Raw genomic sequence first — 15,668 nt, forward strand, 5'->3', positions numbered from 1 at the left:
TGGTTGTCCTCAGTCTCAGTACATTGCCACATCAGTGTGTGTTTCTGTGTGTGAGAGTCTGCTGAGTGTGATGGCTCCTAATGACAGAGCAGAGCCAGCCAGAAGAGATCAGGACACCGGCGTCTTTCTCTTCTCCTCTGGTTGTTTTGTCACTGAGAAATCAAAGAGAGAGAGAGAGGGATAGCATTGTTTTAGCAGTGATTAGATGTGGATGTAGGTTGGGTGGCAGCTGTTAGGATAAAAGTTCAGTCTAAGCATAAAAATCAAATGAAAGTTCGAAGAGGAAGAAATACAAGACAGAAGGGAGAGGGATGACAATGGCGTATAGAGCAGTTCATTTTCCCTTTCAGTCAGCAGAACTGCTCCAAACTTGTCAACTATTGATTATTGAGACCTGACGTATCAAAGCACCCTCCTCCCCTCCCTCTCACTTTCCCTCTGTATCCGTCTCTCCTCTACCAGAGCTTTGTCTGCTTGGCTTGTGCCCAATCTAAATGTGCAAAACAGAAGAAGCAAAGTGTCAGGGAGCACTTTTCCATTTTGTTGATGCTGCAACTCTTCCCAGGCCACTTTGACAATATTAATTGCTGTCCCCTAGTGCTATTGATGGGCTGACCCAAGCCAGTCGAGCTCAGCTCAGATCTGGCCTCCTCTGGCAGACCTAAGACCCGTAGGACATGCCCTGATCCAGTGGGCCAGGGCTTAGTTAGCACTTCTTGTTATGATTGAGGAACAGCAGTACGTCAGGCTAAGCAGAAACAAGCTTACCACTTGTGTTATTGATTTTTTAGGGCTCTTGATGGCTTTTACAAACAACAAAAAAAACAATAAAACTGATGGGAAAAGAGAAGTTTAAACTAAAAGTAAAAATAGGAGATGACCCAACAGCAGACTTTTACAGAGCCTGTTTAGATCTGCGGTCTTATTCTTCGCTACCTTGGGAGAACATTTAGATTCAGGCCACTGCCCTCACCTCCCCTCGGTGCAGAGAATGTGCCGAGGCAAGCCTTAATGTACTGCTAAAAATGAATCCAAGACTTCCGCTAGCAGTCAATAATGCATGTGACCCTGCATCCACCCCCCTCCTCAGCTGCCCTGACAGCAGTCGTTAGCATTACTCAGGTATATATGACAGCTTTGGCTAACTGTCACGGCTAGAGAGTTAGAATTATAATGAATAGGCATTTGTTAAGGTCAGGGATTCAGGAAACCCACCAAACAGCAAGAAACAATTGGCCAATCAGGCTGACAGCTAAATGAGAGGGATCGTTTATGAACTTCTGAGAGAGTAAACAAGCTTACGCCTTTGTCGGGAAACTCATAATCACAGGACGTGGGATAATGAAAGGGGGTAGATGAGAGCAAATGTCAGAGAAATGGACTGGGCGGAAGGGAGGGGGTGGGCTGGAAGTGATGAAATAGGAACAGAAATTAAGTTGATTGAGGGGGAAGGCATTGCTTTGACTTACAGGAAGAAAGGGAAATAAGTGGAAAACAAGATCCTTTTCAGGTACAAAACATTGAATCAAATGATCAGTGATGATTGACAGGAACAAATCAATCAAAAACTATTTCTAATAATAATCAAAGATGGAAAAAGTATATAACTGTTGTACTCAAGTAAAAATACAGTTACTCTGGTTAGAATTTAATCAAGTGAATGAGTTACTGCCAAATAAATTTGTCTCTACAAGGACAGTACTGCAAATTCACTGTTTTTCATGTGTTTTTGATAATATGTAACATTTTTATCATACACAAGCACATGAGAGTAACTCATCACTAAATCCTCCTCCTCATCACCATCCTAGCACAGCAGTGAAACTTCACGGCACATATAAGCACAAAACTGCTTTGCTAGACCAGTCTTGTTAAAACAAAGATATCCTTTAACACTGTTTGAAGACTTATCTTGCAAAGCATTTTTTATGAGCCATGGAATTTCTCTGCCGCACTACAATAGTGATGACAGTGATCATCGTGATAATCGATATAAAAGGAAGATGTAATCATTTCCAGAATTAATAGTTGGACTTTATCTGAAGAAATTGGCATTGATAGCCCTCCGCATGAGAATAATGTTTCCCCTTTTCTAAACCCAGCTGTCTGTGACTTGACAACCTGAATCAGAGGTAACTACATGAGACAGCTCAAGTCGAGCTGCAACGGCTCGGTTCACAGTTCTGCAACATTCGCTCTTGACAACTGACTGCAGCTGTAGTGTGCGTGTGCCTTTCCAGAAACTGTCGTTTTCCCTGTTTACACGGAGGTGTAAACGAGGGCGTTTTGAAAAACTTCCACTCTGGAGCCATATTCCAAATTGTTCTGTTTTCAGGCACCAAAACATTGTTCCTGTGTAAACGGACAGCCAAAACGCTACAGATGTTTTGCATTTTCACCTGAAAATGCTGTTGTGTAAACAGGGTCTTCGCTTGGCCTTGCCGTGGTTTAGGGTTGTTTTATTGCTGGGTTTGGGTGAGTACATGCCACAGCAAATATGTCTTACAAAGCGCAGAAGAACACCTTTTATAATGGAAGCACCCATAGCTGTACAATCATGATGAGGTTGTCCCAGGATAGCTTAATTATGGTAGGTCAGCTGTAGATGAAAAACATAGCTCTATGAAAGTACAGTAAAATGTTAATGTAAAATATTTTTTATAGCTACCATATGAATAGTGCATCTTTGGCGCTTAGCAGCTTGAGTGTGACTAATATTAAAACAGTCCCTGAGGGTTAAGAGTCGTCATCACATTCATGAACTGTTTAGGGAAGGAGCAGTAGCTGCTAGGATTAGCACCAAGCTGAAGGCTAATGCTGGTGGAGTGCTGATTCAGCAGGTGTTTGAAAAGTGTGTAAAGTTTGCCAGAGACAGCCACAAGGTGGCACTATTGACATTCTGTCAGTTTTGACACTAAATCAGCCTCTTAGCCCACCGCTACTTCTTATACGTATTCCTGTGTGCTCTATTTGATGTGACCTCACACTTTGAGTCTGCAGATGACACCAGTTTCACCAACACAAGCTTCACCACTGACAGCACCATTATTGAATATTAATGGTGCACTTAACATTTCTGCCTGCCTCGTTGACTTTCAGTCTGTGCATATTTTGAATTTTTATGAAAAAACATCAGCTCTCTTTCAGTTCTGACTTGTGCACTAAAAATAACAGCTGTCCCCTAAACTTTTCCATTTATTAAGCATGACAGTGTGTTTTCATGCACCTTTGATGGGTTTTAACTGCAAACTATTTAGCAACAGTTTTTTAGCTCTTTCTTTTGAATGCACTCTACTTTTTGAAAATGACCTGTTTTTATAAGGAAACGTGTCTGATTTCACATATGTCAGCTGAATTCTTGTTTGCTGAAGACATTTAAATATCATTAATGGCAAACATAAAAAACGAGTATGTCAGTTGTTAGTTGATGATAATGTTGTTTAGAGGTGCACGATAACTATCAACAAATAGTTATCGGGCCAATAACAGGAAATTATTACGTCATTCCAATAAGTCCGATATTACAACTAGCCCCGATAACATGTACATTTTTGTTTTCTTTCTCACAAGACTACACATTCCGAAACAGCAGGTGGCACTGCAGTACACAACCCCTGTTAAGCACCAGAGAAGAAGAGGAAGCAGCCCCTGTGCTAAAATGTTAACAACACGGTGGCATTATTCAGTATTTACGGGGAGGATAACACGACCGTGTATGTAGAATTTGCCCTGCAAAGGTCGCAAAGAGTAGAAAGAAGTCCTCGACAGATCTTATAAGTCACCTAAGAGTCATCATCCAAACAACGTTAAGACGAAGCAGCAGCAGCCACTAGCCTCAGCTGCGGGCATTATGACTGAGTCAACGGCTAACACCAGGAAGAGTGGTGATCGTAAGCAGGCATTGAAAACTGCAGAAAGTTTGCCAGAGCCAAAAGGCACAATGTTATAATAACAAAATTAGTCTGACAGTCTATTCATCCATCGCTACTTTCATAGACGTATACCTGCCTGCTCTGTTTGACATGGTTTCATACAGTCTGATCGACTTTAGGAACAGAAGTTTAGCCACAGACCACGGTGGACTTTACATTCTTAACCTATCTCTGATATGACTTATGTCAGTGCATATTTTTAATCTTTATGTAAAACATCAGCTCGCTTTAATTCTGGCTTAAGCGGCAAAAAAAAAAAGACCCCTAAATATCTCCATTTCTTAAGCATAACAGCCTGTTATCTGGTTTTATGGGGAAAACTTACGTCAGTTGTTTGTGTATGTCGTACTTGGTACACAATGTTTAACTAAAAAAGTTTACTATAATAACAGTTATAAAGTCAGAATAGTTCTTTGTTTTTTGAAAAGTGTGAGTGATATTAGTTAAAATTAGTTATAAATATCTTTGCTCACTACATATTAACCCCTTCTTACCCCCAGATGTGCATAAACACATCAAATAAACTTCTTTTGTTAAATACATTTCAAAATCAACAACTGAAAAAAATATATCGGTTATTATCGGTTATCGGCCATCAGGAGTAGGAAATAATCGGTTATGGGTATTGGTTCAAAAAAATACTTATCGTGCATCACTAATGTTGTTACATAAATGTACAAGCTAATGTAAAAAAGAATAAATAACAGTCGTGAAGTCGAAACTTTCAGCATTCAGCTCAGGAATGTGGGCGTTAACCAGCAAAGAGGATTGGTGGCTGGCGATGCTAGTGCTGCTAGCGTTAGCTTTGTTATGCAAATCAAATAAATGTTTACCTAGTACTGCAGTAATGTTTTAGATAAGAAAGAGTTTAGTTTTGGCTGTTTGAGGTGTATTTTAAGAATTTTAAACCAGTCAAATAAACACTATTGGAGATGAAGTTGTCACAGAAAATTGACTCTTAGATTCTGTATCTTCCTATAAGGGTCTTTAGAAGACCTGAAAACTGCATGGAACTATAAGAACTGTTGTCAAAGTAAATATGCCTAAGCTTTAAGCCCCACACCTTTATTCCTATGGCTTGATTCATGTTCAAACCAGACTGACAAACCAAATAATCTTGAGGGAATGAAGAGACGATTGAGTTTGACCCAGAGCAGATCAGATGTATCGGATTAAATCAGGTTTTTGCTGAAAATCAAAGCTCTGTAGTGATGACAGAGACCGGCAGAAACACATCAGGGATCTGTAATCAGACTTTTCTTCTCGCGCTAACACATCTAATCAAGACTCCACAGCAAGCCTTGTTTACTCTGTGTGTTCAGCTTTTACTCCGTCAACCACAGTGAAGGTTTGAATGTCCAAGTTTGAGCGTGAGAGTGTTTGAGGGAGACAACAAGGCCTGCCTCTCTGTGTCAGTTTAATTATTGCTGTCATCTCAAACCAAGCCCAGGCTTCAACAGTGTCTTCAGAAAAAAGTAATTTCCTTTCTCTCTTTTTGCACCCAGTCATGCACTCTGGCAGGCCCACCTATTGACTAAAAGACACGGCAGCTCATTTGAATTTACTCAAGACACAAACACTTTCAGACAGAGAGAGCATTCCTGGAAACTCACAATAGCAACAGCACCTGGAGGGTTGACTATGGCGGTGAGAATCAGAATCTACTGAAAAATGCCCATTCACAATAAAACAGCATAAAGCTTAACCTCCTAAGACCCTGTATGCACGTATGAGGACATCACATCTTTGCTTTCCTACAACAAAGTTATAATTTCTGCTATTAGAATTTTTGAGATAAAAGTCTAGGATGTCCATTGAAGTTTAAGTTATTGGCTTTTAATGTTAGAATAATTTGCTGTTTGGATATTTAGGAGAATTTGCATGGAATTTATCTAGTGTTTTGCTGGAAATTTCAGGGAGATGTTTACATGTTTTTGAAAGTTTCATTGAAAGTTTTGGGGATTTTTTTTTTAATTTCTTCGGCATTTTCTTGGGTATTTGGATTGGCAATGGAAGATACAGATTGTCCTTTAAAATGTTCTCAAATTTTCATGGAAATTTCAGGGAATTTGTCTGGATGCATTTTCATGGAATTTGGGGAATTTTTTTGTACATTTTGTTTAAAATTTCGCTGAGAAATTTTTGGGGGAATTTCCAAGTTTCTTTGGGGAATTCGCTTTAAATTTTTCAGGATTTTACATGGAATTTTATATGTTTTAACTAAAAGATTTGAGGACTATTTAAAGAAATTTAGGGTACTTATCAGGATATACTTTGATAAAATGTTTAAGAATTTTCACAGAAATTTTCACAAGGACATTCCCTTGAAATTTAAAGGAATTTGTTTGGGCTTTGGAAAAAAAAATCCAAGAAATTCCTTTTCAGAGACAAGGCTGATGTTTTAACTTATCAGTTCCTTCTTATCCCAGAAACTAAAAAAACTCAAGTCTCAGGAGGTTACACATTTGAATATATGTACAAGCAAACATGAAAATTTCTGATAATTACAGCCGATACATATCAAATCAGGTTGAAACCAGCCTCAGAAATCTGGAGAAACCACTGTTATTCAGATTTTATGGTTATGACAGAAAATTTAAAAATGAAAAACAAAGCTGTTTACCTGTTCTTTCGAGTCTGACAAAAATGGGAAAAATTGAGCTGTTTTCCTGTTTTTCATTTCAGTCACAAAAATTGAAAAAGAAGAACACATTTCGTTTGAAAAATTGTTCAGTTTTTTTCCAATTCTCGGGGCTTAGAGGCTGTATCATGAAATGCACAGAATATTTTGAGCACCTTGCCAATTACTGGCCACTCTATAGCTGGCAGTAGTTATTGAATGAATGTTTACCACATGAGATGAGTTTCACGTTCCCTAGCAAAATGTTGTATAACAGATTTCATCACTGACATACTTGCATTCTCGCCCATTCAGTGATTGACATTTATTTAACTGAATGCTAGACAGAGTAGGTCAAAGAGCTAATACCTCAGCACATGTCAGGTGAGAAAACCATTTACACTCCTGCATGCAAACACAAACACACACCATCACCCACAGACACAAGCTGAAAGTGTGTTCCTATCGACACATGCTTCATAGGAAACGTCTGACATTTCCGTGGGGAGTGTGAGGCCAAGCGTTCAGACATTTAGAGTGGTATTCTTTCTTTCCTCTCTTATCCTCCCTTTATTCCACCATCCTTATCTTTGTTTGTTTCAGAGGCAGGCTTTGTCCTGGATTTACAGCAGATCCATCTTCTGGAGGGTAAATATAAATGCACAGTTCTCATGTTTACATTTATACAAGTTTCTGTTTAAATTAAGAGATATGAAGAAATCCCATCCAGAGATGACACAGAGGCATGCGCTGGTCCGAGGACTGGAGAGGGAAAGATGGATATATAAACCGATACCTGATTGGAATCCAAAATGATATGCAAGGATATGTAGCGGCCAGGTGTGTTGCTATGGTGAAGAAAATGATTGGCCAGGCTCTAGATTACAGCGCTCACTTCCCAAACAGCCCGCCTGCACACATGACAGCAGCATACTCACACATACACATAACCTCACGCTGAAATAAGCTGCCTGATTGCAGTAGTTTTACGGGTGAAGCCATTTGAATGGAAATGTGAAATGGAAGTGCATTACCAAAACTTATAGCCTCCAGAACCAGCTGGGAATGAGAGAGATGACTCGCTATAAGAACATATCATATGTATCACTGCTGGAAGTGGAAGTGTGTACATCTGTGTTTGTGTGAGTGGTAATTCCTGGGATTGAAGCTGCTACTCAGTGCCAAAAAAACTTCATTGCGTTGCTTCACCTTAAGCCTGTTTGAAAAGCCTTTTCTGAGAGTCATTATTGTTTAGGAATATAATCTGGATTGTTTCACACTTTTCTTCTGACCACAGGAAGGAGGAATAGCTCAAATGCATTTTCAAAATCAACAACTCTGGAGTCCCTCAGGGCTTTTAATTTACAAGCTCTTTATAAATATCTGTGTTGTATTTCATAATTTGACAAATTCCTGCAAGTTTCCCAGTTTTTTTTTCATCCCAGCTTTAACTAGAATTTGGTCGGTAATCCCCCTAGTGGTGTTTCCATTACCAGTTTTTTATTGTGCTATTTAGTTTTTGCGCATTTCTAAAGGTAATGGCAACACAGCTAACGACTGGTTTTCTTTTTTTTTAGTCGTCTTGGTGTTTAATCTTCAATATGCTGTTTATTAAATTGTCTGTAGTCCTCACATTACACTGGAGTTTTTACATAACATGCTAAAATGCTGATTTGTTAACTGTGAGCTGTTTTCTCTTAAATGAAACTAGCCTTGTAAATATCAGCTTTGAAAGGATTTTTCTCTTATTGTTAAACAGAGAGAGGGACTGCGATACAAACATGAGCAAGTATCAACATCTGGACACAGAACTCTTCATGCTTACTGTACAGCTGTCATGTTGTCGCCACTGTTTTTTTAGCTGTTTCCTGTGTCAGCCTTTAATAACGATGAGTCTTGCCTGTGTGGCTGAAGACATTTCTTCTCCTTTTCTTCAATTATTTCTCTAATATCTCTCTAACAGTGAAGGCTCCTCTCTAAGGTAGGCTGTGAACAGGCAGCACCATGGTAAATGCCATTAATCGCCACGTGATCAAGCACATACGCAAGCAGAATGATTAAAATCTTACAACGTTGGCTAGAAAACGAAGTTTGGACGCAGACAAGTCTTGGTCAAAGTGCCTTCTAAAATGTAAGACCTGTCACTGGGAAAAATTAAGACTTTTTAAGGCCTTGAATTTCAGATGTCAAATTTAAGACTTTTTAAGACTTCAAGGATCCACGGAAACCTTGATGTCAGACTCTGTTGCTTTGTCATTTCTGCATCAGTTTTTTACATCTTGTCTTACCTGCTAAGACAGTTAAGGTCTCCATCTGTGAATGGCATAAAGGAACAGGTGAGTCTGGATTCAATTCAGATTCTTTATTAGGAGTAAACCCTTGAAATGTGTCATCTCATTTTTGAGGGGATCCTTTAGACGATTCATTCAGGGATAACCGCTCCATGTCATCTGCTTCCTTTCCTCCTTTCTTTCAGAAACAATTGTCTGAGCAAGACCTTTCTCTTGGATTAGAAAATTACAACAATTGTTTACACAGTTTTTGGGAAAATAATGCTCTCTAGCTGCAGATACAAAAATTTATAACAGAGTAGAGCTTACATGGGCAGGAGCTTCCGCTCTAAATAACTGCAAGACTGTGTCTGTTCTAGATCTACAGTATATATATCTATGTAAGCGTTTATGTGTTCATATAAGGAATGGACGGCCGGAGGCAGTGTATTCATTGTACAGTATGTGTGTCCAAGTGTATGAGCAGTACATTACATAAATCTGTGTGGAAAAATCAGGATGAGAGGAAAAATCTCTGTTACAGTCATGGCTATCTATCTGAACACATTCTTTAACTCTCAAAATAGCAGGGGGTACCGGGCCTTTATAAGAGGGAGGCTCATTATTTAGAGTAAGGCCTTTAATTCTAATTCTCACTGAGAGAGAGTGGTCATATTTCTCAGGGTAGAAGACTTGTTTGTATTTTAGTACAAAGCAAACCTTACTTTTATAGTTGTAGGTGAAGACACAATAATTTTTAAGTGTTCGGGGAGTTATACTGTAACTAGATAATATCAAGGTGGTAAAAATAAAATATGACAAATATTCTTTCATTCTCAAACCAGCTAACAGCTGCTTCTCTTGATTTTTCTCACTCTTACACTCCTGTTTATTAAGAGACATGATGTTCAAATATTCACAGTCTAAGCACAAATAGTGACCTGAAACCTCTGGTGTTACTTTTAAAGTTGATCTATACATCCATCCATCTTTTTCCGCTTATCCGGGGTTGGGTCGCAGAGGCAGCAGGCTAAGCAAGTCAACCCACACATCTCTCTCCCCAGCAACATTTTCCAACTCCTCCTGGGGGATTCCAAGGCGTTCCCAGGCCAGGTGAGATATATAATCCCTCCAGTGAGTCCCGAGTCTACCCTGAGGTCTCCTTCCAGTAGGACCTGCCTGGAAGACCTCCACAGGGAAGCGACCAGGAGGCGTTCTGATCAGATGCCAGAACCAACGCAACTGGCTCCTTTCAACAAGAAGGAGCAGGAGCTCTACTTTGAGATCCTTCTGGGTGTCCGAGCCCTTCACCCTATCTCTAAGGCTGAGCCCAACCACCCTCCTGAGAATCTCATTTCGATCGCTTGAACCCATGATCTTGTTCTTTCGGTCATTACCAAGAGTTCATGACCATATGTGAGGGTTGGGACTTGGGATGTCACGATTACAGATTTTCTAGATGTGATTATTGTCAGAAAAATAATTGCAATTTTATTATTATCTCAATTATTTTTGCATTAATTAATTTCACACTACCATGAATAAGTAAAATTACATGAACACTCCTTATAGATCTTGTATATTTATCTATTTCAATCCTAGGATGCTCTCATAACAAAATAATATATCAACAATGTAAAGTAACCAATAATTACAAGAAAAATGATAATAATCCCATTTGGATGGACCTCTCGAGTGGTCTAAGCTGAGTAGTGTTCGAGTTAAAAAGCTATAATTCAGTCATTCACATCTATTTTATATCCCTCAAATATAAACACATTCTTCATATTGACAATTGTATTTATTAAAGTTTCTTGTCAAAATTAAATTTTCCCATTTTTATGTGGTATTTGAAGAAATCATAACATATGTAATTCAATCGTCTAATTTACTGAGGTTACCTGAACGCATCATATTTTCCGTCTTCAGCTCATAAAGTTTGCTAATTAACTTCAATTCTGCTGATTCCACCGTAGATTTCTACACCCTGGATTAATATTGTTAACAAACATGACTGCTCAAAGTTTTGGAGCATTTATCAGCATTTATCTGAGCAGCTGAAGAAGAAAACTGTCCTGAAGCAGCTGAAGTGAGGGATATGTGAGCCTGCCTGCCTCACGGGCAGTGCCTTGTTTCCTCAAGCTGACAGTTTAAGGTACATTCTTGTTTGATGTGATGCATGACACTTCTAGTTTATGTTCCCCTCGAAAGAACTGATGTATGTTTTTACACCAGCCTTATCTTAAAATGACGTTACGTCACAGACCCTGTGAGACTCAATAGCAGTATCAATAAGCTAAAACGTTATTGACTCTGGGTATTTCAAAAACGCAGAACCGGGTCCTTATGGACCCGGGTTTTGATCCCATCCCTAACATTGACATGACTTAGCCCAGTCACTACTTACCTTTACTTTGGCGTACAATGCCGGGTGGTTATCCTGCAGGTGCTGAAGTATTGCCTGATTTCACGGCAACTTTTTTGTGGCATGTTTTACATTTAGGCTGACAATCTTCCACAATGACACGCTGGTCATTTATGTTTTTTTTATCCTAAAAAATCCCACACGGCTGACTTCAAGTGTTTATTTGGAGGGAACAGCTCTTCCTCTTCCATGCTGTAGCTTGTTTGGGACAGTGACACACCTCCGCCTGCAACTGCAGGAAGCAACAGGAGGCAGTGACAAGCAGTTGTTGTGTAACTTTGTTTCCATTCCGGGCGAGTTGCGCTGTCGTACCAATATGGTTTGCGGCATAATCTTTTCTTGAAATTGACGGTATTTCGGAAATGTTACGATTAACTAATCGTAAAGTTTAATACCGCAGTTAATCATGAAAACGGGTAATCGTGGCATCCCTAGTTGGGACTAAGATCAACCTGTAAATTGAGAGTTTTGCTGTCTGCAATACCGCAGATGCTGCACCAACCCGCCTGTCAATCTCACAGTCCCATCTACCCTCACTTCTGAAAAAGACCCCGAGGTACTTGAACTCCTTCACTTGGGGCAAAGACCCCCTCCTCATCTGGAGGGAGCAACACAACATGTTCTGGCAGAGAACCATGGCCGCGGACTTTGAGGTGTTGATCTAAACCATTGTAACTTTGTGAGTCATTGAATTGTTGTGTGAAGATTCTGATCAATCTGACTGTTTGTTATTTTCTGCGTTTTCAAATCTGACGGGAGTGATGTTAGATACTACCAAATTCATCTTTGGTGCCAAAAGATATGAGACATACTGGTTCGATTCCCCTGTAGCATGGTGGAGAATGGCGGTGTAACAGTCCATCCATTTTTGAAGAAAAACTCATTTTTTCATGAACAAACTGTTTCCACTATCCCTGACTCTCTTTGTCTATCCCTTGGTAAACGCTCTACACTTCTCCTCCGTGTGTCTATGTGTTTTTCTGGGTTTTGTTGAGAGCATGATCTGATCAAATGGATTTGATTGGTTGAGTAGTATCACGTGGGATGATCTCTACTGTAAAGTCAAGAAGTGGAGCCGTTTCATATGTTCCTGTTTGAAAGCAATGAGAGCAGTTCACAAATGAAAACACAAGGGAACTGACATGTTAATCCTTTATAATGCCAACTCCCCCAAAACCAATGTATCTGCACAGCACAAACCTGTTTCATCCTCCACGCTTCATGGTACATATGGAAGCAGGACGAGGGTCACTGGCATCTTTACAATGGTAAAAACATCCATAATAGCCTCCAGGATGGACTCCCTGTTCTTGCCTTCTTTCTTTGGCAGATTTTCAGACAAACTATGTACATATCACATTCCCTGTATCAGACAGAATATAAAAGCAGAGAAGAGGGAAGAGCCAACTGCCTGCAGCTTGCTGGCCATGCCTGCTGCTAACTAGCAGTCAGGGGGTGAAATTACACCACAAACGACCACACCAACAAAGTGAATTATTAAAAAAATATCTATGCTGCATTTTAAAATATCGATACAGTATTGCGCCGCGAAATATCGCGATATATTAGTGTATTGATGTTTTTTACCACCCCTACCTAATTCTGATTCACATTTTGGTGAGACATTGAATTCTCCTGTCTTCTAGTGCATTCAAGATACAAATCATAAATACTTTTAAAGGAACCATGCCATTTAAATTTCTGTATAATTTGTCATCACAACATAAAGATTGTGTCTTGTTGCCTGTTTTAGACATTTTTTGCCTTTCAAAAAACTTAAAAATCTGAGAGTTCCCAGAAGAGACAGAAAGGAGCTCAACATTGACCCAAAAGCACAGATTCCTGTGTCTCCCTACAGACACATACCAGACAGAATCAGTGAGAGGGTGATGACAGTCTGTGTTTCTGACGGTGTGAGTGTGCACGTGTAAAACAGCATGTAGCCATGATGGCGTTTGTTGTGATGTCCAGAGAACCTGAGGCGATCATTACCTCTGCTGCTGAACCATTAAGGAAAACAGCCTCTTTTCAGAGACAGCCACATGCTTTGCTGCCATCTCTGTCAGTTCGTGTACTGTGTGTCCTGAAGGGTTGTTGTGTTGCTCTAGTGCTTAGGGGTACTTACGAAGCCAGTTGTAAAGCCACTCTCTGTGCAGAGCTTTCTCTGTTATTTTTCATCCACTAATCAATTCACTTTTGTGCTAAACTATTATTTTTCTCCTCCCCTCTCCTCCCCTTTCTGTCTTCCTCTAGAGGCTGGTGGAGGCAGCAGAGGTGGCCCACCTACAGCATGAGGAGGATCCAGACCTGCAGGTTTGTGCTAAATGTGTCCTATCATGATGGTATTCTGATCACATAAACATGATTACAATTGGCAGGATCATCCCCTGTTCTTGTAACCTCATTAATTAAACCCTACTGAAAATAATTGATGCCAGTGTTTCTGAAAAAAGCTTCACAACAGTGGAAAAAGGCTTAGGGAATCTTGTTCTGTCAGTCAGTACTCTATAGACTGAATTATTTAAAAGGATGTTAGTTCACATTTCATCAGCATATCAGTCTGTCAGTGTCATACCAGCCCTTTTCACACATGTCCCTCACAGTTGGAAATTATCACTATCCAGCTGTTACTTTATCTCCAAATACTTAAAAATCCTATGAATATGCCCAGTTGTTATGTTATGGTAGACCTTTACCCTTTTCAGATTTAGAATCAGGGAATTCGGTGTTTGATGCAAAGAAAGTAACACAGAGGAGAAATAAAAATATTAAGAGGCTTATAAAAATATGAAGGGGCTAGAGACTTATTTATTTAGGTTGTTATGGAAAAATACAGTAACAAAATAAGAATATAAGTAGAATATAAACATCACACAAACATGTACAAAGGTGCAAAAGAAGATACTGAGTAGGTGTGCTGGGTGATTAGGTTATAGTTGAATTTTTCTAAATGAGTTTGACTCACAGTGTGCAGTTGTAATGCAATGCATAGAGTCTGTTTGCACATGCATTATTATATATGTTTCCCCTGCTAGTTCTAGAGTTCAGTTAAAGTCTGCAGGGGGAAGGCCAGAGTACTGCTCATGAGGCTGACAGCAGAGGGGAAGACACTGTTCTTGTGGTGGGAGGTCTTGGTCCTGATGGATCTTAGCCTCGTGCCAGATATAAATGATTGCACAGGAAAGAGAGACATGATATATGGGAAGAGAGAGAATCTAAAAGAAGTCGTACATGTATGTCAACCAAAAAGTTTTGGGATAGCAAAGTCAAAAAGTTAAAAATCCAACTACTGTTCTCAAGTTGCTTTCTTGGGAATTTTAGACTTTACACAGCTGTAAATTTTCCAGTTTAAAAAAACTTGAAATTTTTGAGTCATGAATCTTAAAATTTAAGAATTCTTAAACCTGTAATTTCAATTTTTTTCCATTTTTCCAACTTTTAAACCCTGAAATTTTGAGTTTGTTTTCTTGTATCTGATTTAGTAATCTAAAAAAAGGCACCTTTTTGACTCCTTAGATAAAAAAAAAAGTCAATGGATTCCCTTTATTTCAAAAAATCTTTTAAGTTGGTCCCAGTGTGCTGTTGTACATTAATTTTCTAATCATGATTTATGAAAACTAAGGCTGTGTTAAACTAATACAGTTTTAAAAATCAAATTAATCATAGGTTTATGTGGATTAATTATGATTAATCACATATTGATACTCGTGTCCGCTTGCAGAAATTCAGTTAGCTCCTTGTCCTCAACAATATTAATCAGTCTACAACTTTTTTGCAATCCATTTGGCAATTGTGCTTGTCAGAGCGTCACAAGCAGACTTCCTGAGGGTCTTTTGTTGCTAAGTGAGGGTGGCGCAGCATGGTGGTCCTTAAGGCTGGCATTGCTTTGGTGAAATGATAACTTCTTCCCACAGTGTGAATATATAAATGTTCCATCTTTGTTTCTGTGGACAACAAACCTCCCATCCAGATCATCCTGTTCATCAGAACCCTCCATCTTCTTTGTTTGTTTGGAGAGCCGCTACCGTCTGACTGCGTTAGAGCTGCTACAAGTGCTGATGGAGTGGAATTGGGCTATATATTTGAAGGCTTATTCTGTGCATGCATTAAATACTTTGAAAAAAAATAGTAATTAATCCAGTAATTTAATCATAATGGGTTAACTCGTTATTTTTCACAGCTCTAATAGAATTATATTTGTACATCTTTGACAACATCAGAGCAGACAGGGCCCCGCACCCCCCCTGAGATCTTTGGCACTCCCCTAAGGGGTGCCCATACCCCAGGTTGGGAACTGCTGCTGTTCACCACCTCAAACTTTATAAGGCTCGTACAAGGACAGAGTATTTTTGTGGGAGTTTGGGAAAATTGAGAATGAGATTCATTTTCACTTTCACTATCTCATCTATGATGAAATAAGT

The 15,668-nt window shown here is 39.3% G+C and overlaps 1 protein-coding gene across 4 annotated transcripts in view; it reads left to right on the top strand.

Moving 5' to 3' along the window:
- cacna2d3a (calcium channel, voltage-dependent, alpha 2/delta subunit 3a) overlaps positions 1 to 15,668 on the top strand; it is a 213,339-nt gene that overhangs the window by 48,081 nt on the left and 149,590 nt on the right. For all 4 annotated transcript variants that reach the window (XR_005992575.1, XM_041799783.1, XM_041799785.1 and 1 more), the window contains exon 4: positions 13,501 to 13,560. Coding sequence is in view for 3 of the 4 variants with exons in the window: in XM_041799783.1 (XP_041655717.1) it covers positions 13,501 to 13,560 (60 nt within the window). In the remaining variant the exon portion in view is untranslated. The remainder of the gene's footprint in view (positions 1 to 13,500; positions 13,561 to 15,668) is intronic.

Source organism: Cheilinus undulatus, linkage group 11 (assembly GCF_018320785.1).
Source record: "Cheilinus undulatus linkage group 11, ASM1832078v1, whole genome shotgun sequence".
Taxonomy (NCBI): domain Eukaryota; kingdom Metazoa; phylum Chordata; class Actinopteri; order Labriformes; family Labridae; genus Cheilinus; species Cheilinus undulatus.